At 43.1% G+C, this 18971-nt stretch overlaps 2 protein-coding genes and 1 pseudogene across 6 annotated transcripts in view; 2 read left to right on the top strand and 1 right to left on the bottom strand.

Annotated features, from left to right (window-relative positions):
- Positions 1 to 2686, top strand: part of LOC146205227 (beta-alanine transporter-like) — a 166702-nt gene extending 164016 nt beyond the window's left edge. For all 4 annotated transcript variants that reach the window (XM_084582649.1, XM_084582640.1, XM_084582657.1 and 1 more), the window contains one exon: positions 2603 to 2686. In XM_084582649.1, the coding sequence (XP_084438775.1) occupies positions 2603 to 2660 (58 nt within the window). In that variant the 3' untranslated portion in view covers positions 2661 to 2686. The remainder of the gene's footprint in view (positions 1 to 2602) is intronic.
- Positions 2687 to 5605: 2919 nt separating this feature from the next.
- Positions 5606 to 18971, bottom strand: part of LOC146205225 (uncharacterized) — a 47202-nt pseudogene continuing 33836 nt past the window's right edge. The window contains exon 6 of the transcript XR_014701551.1: positions 5606 to 6238. The product of XR_014701551.1 is annotated as an uncharacterized LOC146205225 (transcript). The remainder of the gene's footprint in view (positions 6239 to 18971) is intronic.
- On the top strand, positions 7135 to 9958 carry Cdc45 (cell division cycle protein 45). Its single transcript, XM_084589932.1, has 2 exons — positions 7135 to 8020; positions 8584 to 9958. Exons 1-2 carry the CDS (start codon positions 7356 to 7358, stop codon positions 9563 to 9565), a joined length of 1647 nt encoding a protein of 548 aa, XP_084446058.1. The 5' UTR covers positions 7135 to 7355; the 3' UTR covers positions 9566 to 9958.

The following is an 18971-nucleotide window of genomic DNA, read 5'->3' as shown; positions in this document are numbered from 1 at the left end:
ACGCCCCTTTTCTCTGTAAAGACTTTGGAGAGCTATAAAAATTATCTTACCTTAAATTTGATTACTTGAAATAATTAATCAGTCGTTTCCATGAGAAATTAACATTTGTGCCAGAACTTCAAGTAAAACATGAATCACCACCCTGCAAGAAGCAAAAGGTGTCAATAATAATAAGGCACAACTATTGCACCTAATTTTGATGCCATGCGCTCAAGTTAACATGCGTGTCATGCAGGGCACCCCGCAAAGCTCGTAGGGAAACGTTATTGAAATAATTCCTCTCTATTCCAAAACTATGTTTGCTGTATATTTAAGGTCTCTTGTCTTTTATTTTTGTTTTGTGCAGAATTCGGAGGGGAAAACCGGACGGTATATTTGGGTTCAAATTCGGGAACAAATCTGGTTATTGAGAAAATATTTCCGTAATTAAGCTTTCTTGAATTCTCTTTTGCAAGAAAATACGTTTACAGAAACTCTAATTCTCGTGCAAAGCGCAAAATGCGCCGTTTTTTTTTTCTGAATATTTATACAGCATAGAAATCGCAGACAACTGTAGGGAAATTAGGGACTCGTTATTACATGCGTACAAAGGAAGAGTCAGTGAAACCAAGAAAAGCATGAGGAAATGTATCCATCTTTTCAGTTGTTATTATTTTTTGCTGTTATTGGAAATTAATACTGCAATTTTTTTTTATCCCTGAATGCCAATTTATTACAAAGTAGGAGAAAAATCAACCGCATGCTGTTGGTGAGGTGGATCGCGGGATGTGGTTTTCTTTCTTTATTTTTTATAATCATATAACGATCAGGATATAAGATGGTGACAGTATTAATTTCCTGTCGACATAACTAATTAATAACAATTAACAATTATTTCTTAGCTTACCATAAGAATCTCTATGCAGCCTTTCCGCGTGCTTGCAGAACTTGCCGCCTAAATGCACGCTAAAAGCAGGCATTAAACACCACAGCGGCCAATAAACATGGGAGTCTTAGACATTGTTTTCCTGTGACAGCGCTTGATACAGTGATCACGATTAAATGTCTTGCCAGTACCAATGTTTTCGACTCTCGTTTCTTAAATGTATTTCTTAGGGCGATTGCTTTAAAAGCCCCGTTCTCCACAAAATCCAGCGTCGTGAGCGTTGCGAGAAAAAAATAAAATATGACGAGCATTAATCTGGAAGGTGGCAGTTGGCAGGTGACGTGGTCATGCGTTGGTTGGCCGTCAGGTTGTGTGACGTCACAAAATCACATGACATGGCCGAGTGGGGAGGCGCTGCCAACTCGGGTTCCTCTTTTGAGACGGGAAGTTGAGGAAGGAATTTAACCTGCCAGGGACCTTGTATCTGGAATGAGGCAAGCTACTCATATTGTCCACGTTCGTAAGTGTGTAGGCTGGTCTTTCACATAACGGAAGCACAAATTAAAAGATTCGTGATCAGGCGAGTAGCAAAGGCCTGAGCCACAGGCGGGATATGCCCTTGAAGGCGGAGTTTAATTGTCCGCCCGATATTTTTTTTTAACGTAACCTGAAATTAAGCCACGTCAGGCACAACAAGTGTTGAAAGAGGTTTTGGGTCAATAGTTGAAATCAACGTACTCTCCTGGAATATGCACAGAATAGCATCGATTCTCGTGCGCTGCCTTCAGCTTTTAACAGGAATGCGTAAATTCGGTGCTTTCACGTATATAGCGAGACCCTCATTCTTCTGCTCTTGTGTGTTCTTAGGAAGATGTATATTAGGGCATAAATCTGGTTTGACCCGATATATAAGAAATCTGTTCAGGGTGCAAGAACTGGGTAAAATCGAGAAGGGCCATATTGCAGACACAACTCAACAGGCGAAACTGCTGAAGTGCTTTTAGTCAAGCAACACCATTGCTGCACGAATGTAAAAAAAAAAAAAAAAAAAAAAGAGAAAAAAAAAGCTAAAGAGTTATCTGTTGAGCTAGTTGGTTGTCAAAGATAATTACAGAAAATTCAGCGCAACACAAACATACACAAGAAATAGGGCACCACGGGATACACAAGAAAGAGGACACGCCCGTGGTGTCCTCTTTCTTGTGTGTGTTTGTGTTGCGCTGAATTTCCTGTAAAGAAGCTAGAGCATAGCGCTTGGAGCAGGTTGTTTACAGTTAGGGTTAGAAATTAAAATTTAGAACACAACTTTGAACTTGAGACTGCTTATATGACTAAGCGTTGTGTGATAATTTTTAATATATGCGTAACGTAGCAGTATAACATGGAAGCAAGAGAAAATTACGCCACTTCAAAACGTTATTATAATGTTTTGTGCTGCGTGGAGCGTTCCACCACGTATGATTTTCTACCTCACGGAAGGGCGCGATGCAAGAAGACACCGACACTTTGCTTGCGTGAGGAGCAAGTGGAACGAAAACATGTGCACGGAAGCAAACGAGCACGCATTTTAATTCTGACAAATGTTTACAGAAAACTGCCTAACAAACAAAAACGAAAAGTACGTGACACAGCAAATATTTGAGCGAATCATCATCGCCGTCCGAGAACAATGACATCTCATATACAACCGTCATGAGGCAATTAACCTTGTTAAATATTCTTTTTTATTCTTACCAGCGCAAGCAACGAAGACAGCGAAATGACCGGTCGACACCAAGAATCATTCCAAGTGTGAACGCAATAAATACAACAGTTTCCGAAGTTTGTCCTCTTTCAACCCCGATGAACCGAGTCACATATAGTACTCTGTCACAATAAAAAAAAAAAAAAATCCTCTTTTGAATTTTAAATTTTACACGTCGGCATATTTTCGCGAGTGAAGGTCTAAATTACCAATCGTTGCATATGGCATGACTGCATGGCGCTCCACAACCAGAAAAGGTATTACAGAACCACATATTCCAAGGACGGATTTACGAGGGGATGGAGAAGCGGAAATGGGGAACGACCGCCATTTTCCCCTTGAGAGAGAAATTTCCCGAGGTAAAACGGTATTTGATACAGAGTTAAAAAGATGCGTTATGGAAATAGAACCACCCCTCACCGCATATGCAGGAAGAGATCACATATCAGAAAAGCGAACATAGAAAGAAAAATTAATCTGATCATGAATAATCGACTTGTACTTTTTGCAAACGCTCACCACGTCCGCCGTCAAAGTGCAGTACAGTGCGCATTTCAACGTTTTACTGCAGTTGGAGCTGTTCCTTTCCTCTTCTCTTTTGCACGAGCAAAAAAGGGGGAACGAAGGTATATACTTTCACGCGGAGCTTAATTGCGGATACTGATTTCTGTCCCTTAGCAACGACTTGGCAACACAAACCAGCGCAGGAAACTTCCTTTATCTGGAGCGTAATTTATTGCATGAATCGTATCGCCTGCGAAGGTACCGGTCGTGCACCATATCCATGGCTTCATGTTTTCGAGTACGTCTAATTGACGCAAGCATTCTGCCCACCCCGGCAGGGCGGCAGAAGATTGTGCGGATCCTATTGGGTATTCTGCATAATCAATCTCCTCGTTATTGATCAGTTCATTCTTCTCCGTGCGACAGCAATGCTAATATCACAGCCTTGCTAGGTGTATTATTATTTTTTTTTCTGCTAGGCCAAGAGCAGCGCAAGAAGGTAAGCTCTGTGGAAACCTCACTATGATGACCTGAGGAGTTCGTAGTTGTAACAATGTCATAGCATTGTTGCAATACACTGCTGCTGCAGCAAAGATTTTCCCTCAAATTTATTCAGAGCCTATCAGCAACACGTGACGGCATGACCACGTCTAATGCAACCGCTGGCGCTCTAAACTGGAAGCGTGTACACGCGCCTATGGGAAAGATCATCAAAGAAAATTTTTATTTATTCTTCAGTCTACTGCGGGTGTTTAGCAAACAGACGAGGGCAGCTAGCTAGTGTAAGATAAAGAAATGTTTTTATGATGACACAATCGCGAAATGTCGAAGCCAGCAATACGGAGGCCAACACTCGGTTTGTTCAGCAGCCACTGAAAAAATGGGGACCAGGGCAAGGTTAGCAGAGGGAAAGAGCGAAAAAAAGAAAATTGATAAGGGTTACGCGTTTCTGGCGCTGCGCCGTCATTGGAAGAGGCACTGCAATAAAAGGAACATGCGCGTTCCTTTCGAAGCCACGGTATTGGGCGGAGCCAGAAAATGTCGTTTCCTTCAAGTGTCCTCACCAGAATAAGCGTGCTCCACCGAGCGGAAAAACAAGCAAACAGAAAAGCTTGGTCGCGGGCTCTAAAAAGAACGGTAGCAGTTGTAACAGTTAAAAATTTCCTGCTTTCCGGTTTAATAAGCTCACTGCTGTCCCCTTTAAACGACCCACAAGCTATATTCGAATGCATAGCGTGATGTGGCATCACTTCAGATTGCGTGCAAACAGAATGTAGGATTTCTAGTTCAAAGTGTTTCGAGTACGTCCCCAAAAGAAAAAGGCAGCGAAAAGTTGTTCCTCGAAGACGAAACGCGTTACTCTGGCAGTTACTACAAGCCAGGAAGACAAAGTCGCAGATCAGCTGATTGATCAGTTCAATGGTGGAAACGAATCGGAGTTTTCTTAGTGGGCAGAAATTTACATACGAAAGTAAAAGGTACACCGCTTATCCCTGAGGCACGAAAATATTCGTTTGAACTCTCCACCCGCCACCAATTTGAGTGACGTCGTGAAGTTGCACGTAACGCTGCAGTAGCGTGTGCCCTGATACAGGACAACTTTAGCCGGGCGCTCCTAAGTCACCATGCGTCTCACGCCTCCAATTGTGGTAACGGTCAGTAACAAACTCACTCATTGGTGGGCGCCAACAAACAGAGTTGCTCGTATCTCGAACGCTTTCATTCTCTGTCGGGGAAGACATCAGTGGCAAGCAAATACTTTCTGGGACACCGCTGCAAGCCTGCTCCTCTTACACTTTGCGCCATCAGACAAGGAGTATAGCAAACGTTGTCCCAAGAGACTTTTTTTACGTATTTAACGCAGCTACACAACTTGGTCAGCTTATGCTGGACTAAAGCCAGTCGACAAATTTTCGGCGACAATCATCCACAAAACGGCATTTAAATGAACCTTTTTTACGATGTGTAAACTTTTTTGGTGCCTAGTTCCTTCAACATGAACATCCTAGACTTTTTGCCTAGATACTTGTGCGTAAGTCGCTATGCGCCCTAAGCAATGACCACACTTGAATTTAGAACAAGGCTAAATCATAAAACGCCTGACGCTGCTGCTACCCTACATTGGGGTAAAGGAATGAGGGTATTAAAGAGGGGAAAAGAAAAGGTACATGAAGAACGATCACAATTTGTCACTGAAGCGAGTGGCTGTAAGGTAACAAAACAGTGTCCTGTATACGCCCTGAAGGCAGTCAACTGTTGTGGCAACGGACTAAGGATCTTATCCGCCGTTAAAGGGCGAGGATCGAGGCGGTCCAGCGCACAACGCGACTTACAACCGGAACAACATGGAAAGGACACAAAAATGGTAAGAAAGGTTATGTTACATGAAAATGCACGCACGTCTTGTAAATATATATATATATATATATATATATATATATATATATATATATATATATATATATATATATATATATATATATATATATATATATATATATATATATATATAACTACATTCATTTTTTTTTTCCCTCTCGTGTACACTTGAGGAAATGTAGAGAAAAAGGGCGCTTGACAGGATCTGAGAAACCACCTGCAAAGCTATGAGCAGTGAATTGGCTATTGCAGCTTGGTAGGTTGAGAATATGCCATGCAGACATGAAATGATGTGCGTTTAACGCAAACATTAATGGCCATTTCTGGCCAAAAAAAAAAAAAAATAAAGCTTTTCTTTTCTTTCACTCAAGGCAGTGTAGCGATGGTACTGCATTACAGCAGTTAAGATGGCAACAATTTTAACAACATTCAAACAGACAAAAGAAACAAAAATTCTGAACAAGTTTCAGTAATGCACCATTCCATATTTTCCAGATAACTTTGTTTTGTGGGGTAGATATCTGGAAATACATTTACTCAGCGAAGTCGGAAAGCCTCTGTATTCAACTTTTCCTGCATAGCGTTAAAGCAGTCATAAAATCGCGTCTCGAAAAAGGTGCGTTTCCCACATTATATACATAACATGGCGATGAGTATGACACACGGTGACTGTCCACTGTGTTTGAAGATTGGTCAGTCCAGAGCCCGCTCCAGCCCGCTGCAAGGTTTATGGACTCATGAGTACTCTGAAAAACAAGAAGAAACGAAGGTGAATCAGCGGGTATTCGAATGACAGCGAGCCCAGTTAAGACGGGGGTTCAGGCTTAAAATTAGGAGTCCGTTTTCATCAATGACAGAGGAGAAAAGGAGAGCTTCGGCTGAATTGATCCTACATTTCACCGTGTGTGCACGCGTGTGTGCAGGCACGGAGAAAAAGAGGTGAGGAAAATGGCAGACTGATAATCTCTTAAATCCGGCATCTTCGCAATGAATTGCTCCTCAGGCCGTCTAAAAATCACGTATGCCTAGTTATAGTTTGGTGGCAGGCGCTCAGAAGTTAGCAGTAGTCGGCACTCGAAAAAAAAAAAAAAAAGAAATCTCCACTAAACATCAAACATGTCATGATATGCTACAAGGCACAAATTCAAAACTTGCCCTTCTTTCAATCTGTCCCCAGACAATTTTTGTAGAACAGAATTGTGTTTACTTGTTCATTCAGACATACGCGTCATCGCGGTACAGTAATAAAAAAAGATCTTAGAATCTAGGCCAGATGAGCTGATCAACCCTCCTTCCTCTTCCTATTACAAGAAGAGGACAGCGGGCAGATGCTATGAGATATTCCTGAATAGAATGCATATATTTTTAAAGTCTAATAAAGCTGATCGCAACAGCATGTGACCCTGAGCTGCCTTAGCAGAGTTTGTTACTCGCGCGCTTTTCGCAATAAGAACGCAGAATGGCGCAGCGACGAAAATACATAGTAGGCGCCCGCGCCTTTGACGCTACCGGTGCAACCAAGGTCGCGCGGTGGCGCCAAGCGCAGCCAAGACCGCGGAGTTTTTCCATACGACTAACTGCCAAAGCGGTCGCATCGGGCGCTGCGACCACGCTACCGCTTCTCCCTCGCCCGTGATCTTGCCCTTGCCACATGCTTGTCGCGTCTCCCGCCAAAACCGAAGTGCGTGGCGGCCCCGGGTGGAGTCGTGTCAGATGCAGCCGGTCGTTTGTTTAAACGGCGTTTAAAAAGAATTCAGTCGGTAGCAGCAAGCTGTATTAAATTATCAACTTCTTGGTCAGTTCCCTAAAGGGTGCCAGAAAGGTGCGTAAATATTCTCCTGCGCGCTCCGATTTGAACGAACGATGTACGTGTCCGACCTCCCTACAGATTTTTACCTAGAAGTGATTAAAAGCCGTGTTTTAGTAATAATCGCAACGGATGTTGATGCCGTGGCCGCATGCCGTATTTTACAAAAGTTATTTCATTCGGACAATGCACTCTACACGTTCGTACCGGTATCGAAGAAAACAGCCGTTGCAGCAGCCTACCGCGAACACGGTGAAGGGATCAAAAACGTTATATTGATCAACTGCGGCGCTACGTGGGATATAATTGAAGAGTGCAAGCCCGAGGACGATGATGTGATTTTCTACATAGTCGATAGTAATCGACCTGTGCATATCCACAACATTTACAACACAAGCCAAGTCCGTCTCCTCATGCCGGAGTGCGCGGAGGAGGGGGTGCCCGACTACGACGACCTTTTCAGAGAGGATGAAGTGGAGGACGATGAGGACAACATGTCCATCGAGGAAGTCGCCGATAGACGGAGGGAGCGACGACAGTGGGAGGAGCGGCGCAAAAAGCTTCTATTTGAGTACACCGAATTCAGTTACCACGGTAAGGCGGCTGCTGTTATTATGTTCGAAGTGAGCTTGAAGATGAGCCGAGACACACCGGAGATTCTCTGGTGGGCTATCGTCGGACAGTCAGAGCAGTACATCGCTGGAAAAATTGAGCACAATCGGTATGTAGACCGCATATATTGCAGCTACTCGCCGCAGCAGGCTAGACGAGTCTCTAAGTGTAATGATAGTCACTTACGCGAGATAAATAACGTGGATGCTTTTGGATATATGAATAAGTATTAAAATCTTAGCATTGTTTTCATTTGTAAATTTTCGACCGCTTAGCACTTGGGATTAGGTATTGCATGGGGGCTTTTGCATTTGGCTACGAATGAAATGCAGCTGACGCAGTTGGGCGGTTGCATTTCAGTCCCGCGAACTATCACTCTGCAACAGAGTGTTATAGCCACTGTGACTGGTTCCATCTCCCTTTTCGTTGGCAGTGCTCGTTTAAAAGTGAGTTCAGCAAAACATTAAAAAGAAACACAGCAATGAATGAACAGTTCTTCGTTTGTGGCTGTCATTTTGGTGCCTTACTAGCTTATGAGACGATCATAATCAGCTTCTGGTGGAACTGTTTGTACAGCATTGTACAGGTAGTTTCACAAAGCAAAAATAAATAATTGCGCTATGGGAAGAGCATTACGTAACACTTTGATTCCTTGTATTTTTTTTTCTCCAGGTATGTGCTAGAAGCTGGCGACCTCCAGGCACGTGTCTCTCATCAAATGAATAACAGTGCGGCTACTTTGGATCCGTTAGCATCCAATGCAGTTCAGATATCGTTTGACCAAGAACTTGCTCTGCCTTTATACACGCACTGGTCTCTCATGGAGAGTCTGCGAAACAGCCCAAACATCTTCTGTAAATTTAAGCTCTGGACCCAGAAAGGCCATAGAAAACTGCAGGAGTTTCTTGCAGAACTTGGCCTTCCGCTGTTGCAGTGCAAGCAACAGTATGCTTCAATGGACATCAGCCTCAAGAACAACGTAAAGGAGTGGATGTGTAACATGGCCGAAAAATACGGCCTTGAAAGCTTGCTCTTTGCCTGCTTCACTGCAAAATGTGGCTATCGAGACCACTTCTTTGCCTCGGACACTGCCTACGGTCTAATGGCTTTGCTCGAGTCTCCTGTAGAGGATGTGACAACAAGTTTCTTTAGCACACTAGATGCCCTTTCATGGTCTAACACTGAGCTGCTGCGCCACGGCATCCAGCTGTCCAAGGAGTGTTTAGTGGCCACCATGAAGCAAGTTCATTCCTTTATGGACCTGGGAAGCATTATCTGTGCAGGGCCCTTCCTGTATGGCACTGTGCAGGAAGGTGCCCCACACAGCCATCACTTCGGACGGCCAAGTGGCCTCTTTCGGTTGGCTCAGTGTGCCTTGCAAGCATATGCAGCCAACACAAAGAGCCGCCGCTTTGCCAGCCTCCCCCTTGTTCTAGCAGCTGATTATGCCGATGATGGGGCTTATACGCTTGTTGTTGGCATCCCACCACTCTCTGAGGACTCAACAAAGAACTTTTTTGGTCGAGCTTTCGAGCAGGCTAGCACAATGACCCACTGCACATATCAGGCTGACTTCTTTTGCTCGCCAGCTGTTCTGGTTTACAAACAAGACCGAGGCAAGTTCCTTGATGCACTTGTGTCATTGTTAGTATAATCCAGGTAGGGGTTTTTTGGAAACTGCATATGCAGGTGTATATTCCCTGATTTTTGTTTTAAAACTTTTTAGCAAGCACAATCTTGCACTAGTCCGGGCATCTTGCTCTGCCATGTTTTAAATGTTATTTATTCAACATGTATATATAACACTTGGTTGTTTACATTTGACTTGAAGTTGTGTCGCTCAATGTGTAGAAATGCAGCTCAAAGAACACAGCTCATAAATGTGTGTTCCTTATGTGATTGTGTTTCTGTGCTGCAATTATGTTTCAGGGGCGTAATAGTGTTATGCATAACTTTCATTTAGTTATGCGCAACATTGCAAGTGCCCTGCCACGGTGTTGCTGTGGTTAGGTCACTCGACTGTAGTGCCCAGGGATGCGGGATCAAATCCCGGCCGCGACTGCAGCTTTTTGGTGGAGGCGAAAAGCAGAGCACCCGTGTGCTATGTGATGTCAGTGCACGCTAAAGAACCCCAGGTGGTCGAAATTTCCGGAGTTCTCCACTACTGCATCCCTCAACCCGAGTCGCTTTGGGACGTTAAACCCCATAAACCATCATTGCAAGTAAATGGTGATAGGTCACTGTCTTTTAGGCCTTTTTTTGGGTTCCTTAAAAGAAATAGGAAACTGACTTATCGAACCGGTCATGTTGAAGCAATTAATCTGCCTGTGAAAGGAAATTCTGTGCTGGATATAAAATGTACTGGCACGAATCTGTAAATTTACTGAGGGACCAGTAATAGCTATGGTGGTATTACAATGTTGTTCTGTATATTTTATTGATCATTGCAACTTGTTATCCTTAAAGTGAATATTGCATGTAATTCACTGCTTAATGCTACTTTGCAATCAATTTTCTAAATTTGGTTTTTCTCTTTTTTTTTTTAAACTTTCAGTCTTGTTTTAGCAGAAGTCGGGGAGGGCTAGTTCATTGGAATTTGATATCTTTGCTTACTTCACTGAATGGAATGTTTCCTTGTTAGTTGTGATTTACTACTGCAAGTGAAATCTTGTAAAAATTCACCTGTATACCTTGGCATGACTTCACTTGAATCGTGAGTTCTTTTTCTATGATTTTGTAGTGCAGGCCTGCATCAAGCAGTGCGTTAAATTGTGTAGTGCTGTAATCAATTCATGTTGTGCCAAAAACCACTTGAAGCCAGGTTTTGCTCATGAAACAATTTATATTAAGCAGAAAATACAAATTATGATGTATGCTAACAGCATATTTGTACGGTTGATAGATTGTTTCAAGCAAACCAGCTTCTTGGCTTGATTTTCTTTCTCACTTTTTGGCAACCTCTTCGTAATATTTTGTTGTAAAACGAGAAAAAGCTAGTTTAACTGGCCCAGCAGTATATGAAGTGCAGTAGCATGCAGTATGATGTATGATGTAGATCCATTTTTATGAGTATAGTGTAGGTGAAAAGCAAGGCATCCGTGTGCTGAGTGATGTTAGTGCACGTTAAAGAATCCCAGGTGTTCAAAATGATCTATCTGGGTTCAATCGTGGCCGCAAAGGCGGACTTTCGGTGGAGGTAAAGCACGCACATGCTGTGTCAGTGCACGTTAAAGAACCCCAGGTGATCAAAATTATCTGGAGCGCTCCGCTGTGCCGTCCCTCTCATAGCCCGAGTTGCTTTGGCATGTTAGACTCCATGAACCTATCAACCGTGCCCATCCATGGAGTCAGGATGTTGTCAATTGTCCATGTGTTGGTTGCTGCTTGTATGCATTTTACTGAATGGTGGTTCAAATAGAAACTTATTTTACTTTGGCTTCACAGTGAACATTGTGTATATACAAAGCTGTGGATGCTTTCAACCTTAATACAGGTATCTCGGTAGAACTCGCTTATAGTGTGCCTAATCATGCTGAAATTCAATTCAAAAAGTCTGGGTGGTATAAAAAACTGCCTGCCCTAAACTGTGTACATACTTGGAGCTGCACTTGACTAGGTCAAAGACGTTGGGCATATGGCATCTACTACTGCTGCCACAAATCAGGAACTAGAAGCAGCAGGCGCCAAGTACCCCTTTTGCCTGGCATTGCATAGCTCAACCATGTGTATAACAGGCCAATCATTTTATCTCTGTACTATTGTTTCTTGCAAAATATAGGGAGATGTGGAAAGGCTTGTGAGTCAGTGTGCTTTAACAGATGCTTTTTTTCATGCTCATGCGAAATATTTATTCTTAGCAAAGCTGTGCAGGCTTTTGGTTCTGGTTTTGGTTTTGGAAGAGTTTTAAGCCTACCAGTTGTTTGTTCTCAGCTAGCACAGGACCGGGTTATTTGGAGGAATATGGGAGAGGCCTCCGCCCTGCAGTGGGTAAAGTTTGGCTGATGATGATGTTATGTTTAGGACAAATTTGTGCAAGTTGGTTTGGCGTGGCTCAAGGTAACAGTGCAAATGACAAAAAATAAGGGTGTGCACAAATACTTGTATGTGTTTTGATCCTTCTGCCTACCAGTATTATTCACATGAAGTTGTACTAAGCAGTGCCTGTCAGTGTTTGTTACAGCCACAAAAGACGCTGTAGAGAACCAGAAGGTATAAAGCATAAAAAATTTGTAGCCTCTTTTTACTTAAGATACTCTCCTTTTGTAAGGCACTTCATTGGATCCAAGACAGTGATTAGCACTGCTGCAGTGGTTAAGATGCCTAACTACTGTGCCAGAGTAGTCGGAATCGATACCGACTACTGCCGGTTACATTTAGATGGAGGCGAAATGAAGAGGCATCCATGTGCTATGCAATGTCAGTGCACATTAAAGATTCCTATGTGGTCGAAATTACTCTGGAGCCCTCCACTACGGCGCCCCGTTCTCCTTTTCCGCTTTCACTCCCTCCTCCCTTCCCTTATGGCGCTGTAAGGTGTCCACGGAACAAGTATGCTAGATACTGTGCCTTTCCTTCCCTGTGAACCAATTGTTATTATTAAAACAGTCATTGATTGTTGAAAACATGGATCTTTGGTCTCCTTGGGTGCAAAGGACTGGAGGAACTGCTTAATCTGTGGTTAGTTCATCATTGGAAGCACAAAAACAGTGCAGATAACGTAAGATATAGAAAAGCAACAGAGAGCAGTGCTAAACTAACAGCCAACTGTTCATTCTTGCAGGTTACAGAGTTAGTCTTGTGTTCATCAAGCAAACGAATTCTGATATAGAGAACTCATTACTTTATGGATCATATTTTTTTTGCTATGGAAGGTGTCTGAAATTTGGTATTCACAGACATCCCAGTTTGTGTGAGGTACGTGATAATTACCTCACATTTGTTCTCTAGTCTATGCTACCTTGTGTTGTTTTGTCACTCCTATTTTTTCTCTTCTCTAGCATGTTGCATTTTCTTTTGTTTCACTTTGAGCTTTTTCATTAGCATTGAAGCTTTGACCCAAAGTTGAGTACTCTCTTCATGGTTTGCTCAACATAGATGAGAGCACGGGTATTCCAAGCAAGCTTTATTTTCTATACTGGAATAACATAATGCGACTCATGATCATCACCACTTTCTTGCTTTGGAAGGCTTCTGAAATTAGGCAAGTGGGAATTGGTCATTCTGAGGAACTGTAGCTATATTAGGACCTTGAGAAAGAAAATTTACTCCTGAACTCAAGCCAATGCAGACCTACATAACTCTTTGCTTATCGAAAATTGAGTGCTCAACATGCGCCACCATCGAGACAATAGCTTGTCTGCCCACTGTAAAAAATGGCAGCAAGAATGAAGCACCTTATAAAATACTTTGTCAGCATTAAATCAAATTGAACTTTTAACATTTTGGTGGAGGCCAACAAGCTTATTTGCAGCTGAAAGAAATTTTAAATCTCATTTTGCGAGTTGTGAGAGCTTCATTTTTAAAACAAGTCTGTTCCCTTGTTTCATGTCTTTGCATTGTTTGTATTTCCAAGCAATGACTGCACAGCTGTGCTTTGCCCAATTGTAAAGGACCAATTGGAACTTCTGGAAGCACAGTAGCACTTTGATTCCATTTGATGGAAGGCCATTTGACCATTTTTGATAAGGAGTAGAAATTCTATAGCACTTATTTTCTCAACTACACTGCTGTATTGCTCTGTTCCATTATCTTTTCCCTAGCATAGGCAGTACTGTCCACCTTGCTTCAAGCTTCTTCCTTACCCTGGGAGAGTGCATTGGTTATACATTTTGCTTTGGAGGGATATTGGGTGAGCTTCTGTTCGCTTCAGGGCACCTGCTATATGCACTCCAGCCCACTTTGATTCTGCTGATTTGTATCACTACATGACCTTGCTGCATATCTTGGAGGAAGGAAACAACTAAGGAGAGGCCCTTGCCATTCCCAATGCATTGGAGAAAGTGTGACGAAAGTGACGTCAAAATTTAGGGTTAGCCAAGTCTGGCCATTAGCAATGGCATCGCTGTTGCTATGAGAACTCTGGCCACTAGCAGCAGCGTTGCTAAGGGCCTGAAGTATGTGAGCATCGCGGAGAAAGAAAATGCGGAGGGTAAAGGAGGAGATGCATTGCAGCGTCCGGTCGCGGCGCGGCCATGCCGGCTTCAAAAAAATGACGTCAGGGCCTCTCCCAAGTTTTTTCCTTCCTCCATGCTGAATATATACTGCCTCATTACTTGCTGCACCCCACTAGCTATTGTAAACTTGTTTTTTCGCCAAATCATTCAGCATTACTTTAGCTAGTTTTGGCATCAATTCTGGCGTCCATTAATGTGCTATGCTTAAGTTTTCACTCATGTATTGCAATTCATCTTCACTTAGCATGGCATCATCAGCAAATAAGGGGTTAGTCTAACCTCCCATGGTGGTCCAGTGGTTAGGGCACTCCAACAGACACGAAATTGAAAAGGTACTCATATGCTGTACAATATCAGTGGACGTTAAAGGTGTTCAGGTGGTCAAAATTAATTTGGGGCCCCCCACTACAGTGTCCCTCGTAGCCAGAGTCTTTGGGACATTAAACCCCACATACCTCATACAATATCTTCCCAATCTGATCCTCTAAATACTTGGCTGTGAATGTAATGACCATATTACCAAGATTAAGTGCCAATGTATGGAGTTTTACACGCCAAATCCTTCATAAGGCTGGCCATTTCAGTCACATGCAAGAGTGTCCTGTGGATCTTTTTCTGTGCTCTTCTGAAAAACTAGTATTTCCAGCCATTCTGTTATCTTATTCTTGCTTTGGTGAACTCACACCTCCTACAGGTTCTGGTGCTTCAAGGCTTGCTTTATTTCAACCTTGGGAGAATTTGCACATAAGTTTAATGCCATATTTTCGTGAATCTAAGCACCCCCAATATTTTTGAAAAATATTTTTGAAAACAATTTCATGCAAATCTAAGCACCTTCTTTCTTGCAACAAAGAGTGCGTATCAGAGGTTGCCAAGAACGCTTAGTCAGTCTGTCGAGCCGGAGCTGTCACAGTTCCAAGATTATAGTCGAGGTGGCATGGCGTCTGTGGCATGATCATAAAGAAAGAGATCGTTATGTCGTGATCTGCGGCCTCATGTGTTGCTGTATCTACATGACAGGGGACTGCACAAAACAGCGAAAACCATCCAAGAGCAACCCCGATAACTCGCAGCAGGCCTGGTATCGGTAGCCAGGTTTTACGGGCATCGCGGGAACACGCTGCTTGGTTTGATGTCAGTTGTTTGGGAGCCGTAAGTGAAGTCGGAACGAGTTTGTAGAAGGCTGCCTACAAGCTTGGAATTAGGTAAACTCTAATCTCGTCTGCTGAAGATGGTTGCCAAATATGCTGTTGTTATATATATGTTAGCAACCGTCTCGTTGAGGGTCATTCTATACTTTTCGAATCAAACTGCTCCTCCCCTCCCCTCAATTTGAGCATGGAGATCTTGAAAAAAAGGGGGTGCTTAAAATCTAGTAAATATGGTAGTTAACCAGGCATGTTTTATTGCTAAGGTCCAACACTACATCTCCCCTAGAACTGGTCACCCAAAAAGTTGGAGATTGCTTGCCACATGAATGTTTTTGGCCATTTCCCTTTCACGGTGAATAAATGCAATTGTCTGCCCGAAAGAGTATTCAGTGTTCCACCCAGCACGTTTTCGGCTCTACTTGGGGTCTGTTTCCTGTGAGTTCCATTGCATTTTTCACTGTATTCATTGTGAAGAGTTTAATCATATATCAGTTGCATCATTTTTTTGTTTTTGTTGTGATTGGCCTTTTTTGTTCTTGACTTTTATTTTTTACCTGTGACATACAATGTTTGTATTCCCTCTGCAATAATGCCCCTAGGTGGTGTAGGTATATGCGTAAATAAATAAAGACAACACTTCCGGTTACATTTGCAAGTTGAAATGGCTCTAAGGAAAAAAGAGAAACAGAGCTAAACCTGATGCCAATGCTTTCCATGTTTTAGCTGTGGTCTTGCATTTTGAAGTGTCCAATTTGTTGTTTCACCCTCAACAAGCTCTCTGTGTGCTCTCCACGTTTGCTGTGGGAGGCGGCGCGTCACATGGCCCAATTAATACTGAATGATTGATCTCGAATGTCTGTGTCACAACACAAATGTTTCATAGACAATAAAATTTGACATTGGAAGTGCAGTGAAGGAAATGGCCAGCAGTTGGGTACAGCTGAATAATTCTAGGGGGTGTGCCCTTCAGCGAACCGGTTTTCGTCAATTCGCAGGTGAATGGCAGGTGCATCTGTGAAGTGGGATTGTCCTGACATTCGTAGCAGTTGGCCTACGCCATTGATGGGCCTCTTTTGAGGGAAATGTGCTGCTTCACCCTTCAACGATACGTTGATAGAGCGGAACGTGGAAGTTGGAACGTCGCCACGAAAACGCTCCTAACTTGGTCCCGTTGGCATGTGGCAGAGAGGGTGTAGCAGACGTGGGACCCATATTGCTCTCATGCGCGTCCACCACCAGTCGAACAAGCTGCATGTTCCGGTCGAGCACGTCCCGTCTGCCTACGGAACGCCTCGTGCCGACCGCGCGGAGGCACGTGCAACGACGACGTAATAGAGCTGGCGAGCAGCAGCTATCGTGGACATATGTAGATGCCCTAGGCAACTCTAGCAGTTGCAGCTCTTCACGCCCTGCTTCATCTTGTTCCGCTGAGTGGACGGCGAGTAATGAGCCGCAGCAAATCCGCGGTAGAAATTGATCTGGCTACGTCCGTCGCCGAGACAAGTCTTTAATTCCATGATATATATATATATATATATATATATATATATATATATATATATATATATATATATATATTGCGGGTTCAGTTTTTAGGAATTCCTCCGCAGCAGATATACTTTAAACAATCCGCAAACACACAAGATTACCGTAATGACCACAGCTTCTGACAAAGCTTGTCACCAACGGCATGACCACATTTTTTTTTTTTTTTTTTCCCCGTTTTCGTCACAGCCAGTTGCACCAAGTGCTGCAGCCTAATGACTTCAATGCTAATTGCCAAATGCATGTAAAAGGGACAAATCAGAGCCGATGTCAAGGTGGACTTACAAATCAATGCTACGAATCCCGCGCTCAAAATGCAGCTTATTCACGTGTATGTATACTTGTCCATGGTTTAAGAACACGACCGAAATCGACTAGTGGGTTTTCTACAAACATATTCACAGGTTCCCCGAAAGTAAAACAGCACGCGTTTGCGGAAAAAGTCACGGCTGGTCAGGGCGCTCGACCGCTGATGCCGAGGACGTGGGTTCGATCCCGGCGGCGTTTCGCAAGGCGCCTGCGTACTAGCTGTGCGACGTCATTTAAAAACTCCCGGAAGGTCCAAATAATATGGAGTCTGGCGTCCCTCATAGATGATGTCACTTTGGGACGCAAAACCCCATATATACGACTCCGTTGCATGTAAGCGCATTCGCTGCTAAAACGCACCGCAATAGAACCTTTTCTTCGCTCGCGTGCTTTGACTTTTGGGCGACCTGGATAACAATGTTCGTTAGGCTGGCAGTAATTATTGCTGTTTCATTACTTTAAACGTACCAATAATCGACACTTACAATTAAGGAGATAACTTTCGAGTGAATGTCCCTAAGCGAATTCAAACTGTCGCCATAGGAAAATAACAGCGCTTGGATATCCAAAATTAGTCTGACTTGGCGCTTTGCGAACACCGAGTTGATTACTGCAAACAGATATTTCCCCGCACACGCACACACTTGTTTTTTTGAAGGCACCCCCCTTAATTCATAATTTTTTTTTTATACTGGCCAAACGTACGCTACACACCCCTCCCCCCGCCCTCCGTAAATTTATAGACACCTCCTAATTTCAATTCCTAGGAAAACCCCCAATTTCAACTGCCGTGGAGTTAAATGGGAGGAAATGTAAATAGCTTACAAACCGTTGCGATTGGCCGAACCGTACGTTTTTATTTAAGAGTTAACATTCTTGTTTCTGTTTCTAAAAATGGCTGAAGTATGCGGAATTGGGAAACTGACATATTTTACCAGCCTGCAGCTCCGTAGCAGAAGTTGAAACTGGTCTTCTCAGAACGTCTAATACCTCGTCTTGTGTCGAAAGCATTTCTTTTTTTTAATATGTGAAACTTTCGCACAACTATAGCGTAAGCTGCATAAACGGCGTGTAAGGCCTTTTCACGACCCTCGGAGAAACCGTTTCAACATTGCTGTGGGGCGGGTTTTTGGAAGATAACCCTCAGCTCTTGTTTGTGATACGAGTACAGCCCAGCCTCCAATGTGGCTTTTCAGTTTTTATTGTTCGAAAATTCGGCACTTCTTTTCAGCGTTTGTTTCAAAATAAACTTTTTTTTTATTTTATTATTATTATTTATTTTTTTTTTTTACGATGCGATGTAGTACTCCTTCGCAGTCAAAAGTCACATTTACCTTTTGTCAGCTCGATCATTTGGTTTACCGGTAAATAACACTCTATTTTAGAGCTTCGAGCTGTGCTTGTAGAAAAAATATGCCATCCATTGGAAAAAAAAAAAAAGCCTGAAGTTACGTGACGAAGCCGTAGCATAAAAACGCAAGTGGAGTTCTGAAGGCTAGATTTTTATGTTAATGTTGGGTTTCTGTGACGAATAACAGGCCATGACTCGCGTGGTCTGCGTGTTGTCGACAGCGACAGAATTTCCGTTTAACCGTCAGGCAGACGTAACATGTCGTGGCATTTGTGCATGGTGTCGCATCAGCAAATGTTATGGGGGAGGTAATCGCAGTTAACAGAGTTTCGCTATAGCAGGCGGCGTTGACGAGTAGGTCGTTGCATTTTGACTGATGGCGTTAACCTCGACGTTCCGATGAAGTTCCTTTGGTGATCCGGCATTGTAGCAGCTGAAACGGACTACTACTTCAGACAGTGTACATACAGCCCATTTCATTTACAACTTATTTACAAATGATCCAAGACACGCTCTGGCTCCTCACAAAGC

This window comes from Amblyomma maculatum, chromosome 1, assembly GCF_055883805.1.
Source record: "Amblyomma maculatum isolate TAMU_Amacu chromosome 1, ASM5588380v1, whole genome shotgun sequence".
In the NCBI taxonomy this organism is placed as follows: domain Eukaryota; kingdom Metazoa; phylum Arthropoda; class Arachnida; order Ixodida; family Ixodidae; genus Amblyomma; species Amblyomma maculatum.
Note: the sequence above shows the minus strand (reverse complement) of the source record. Positions and strands in the feature narration are given on the sequence as shown.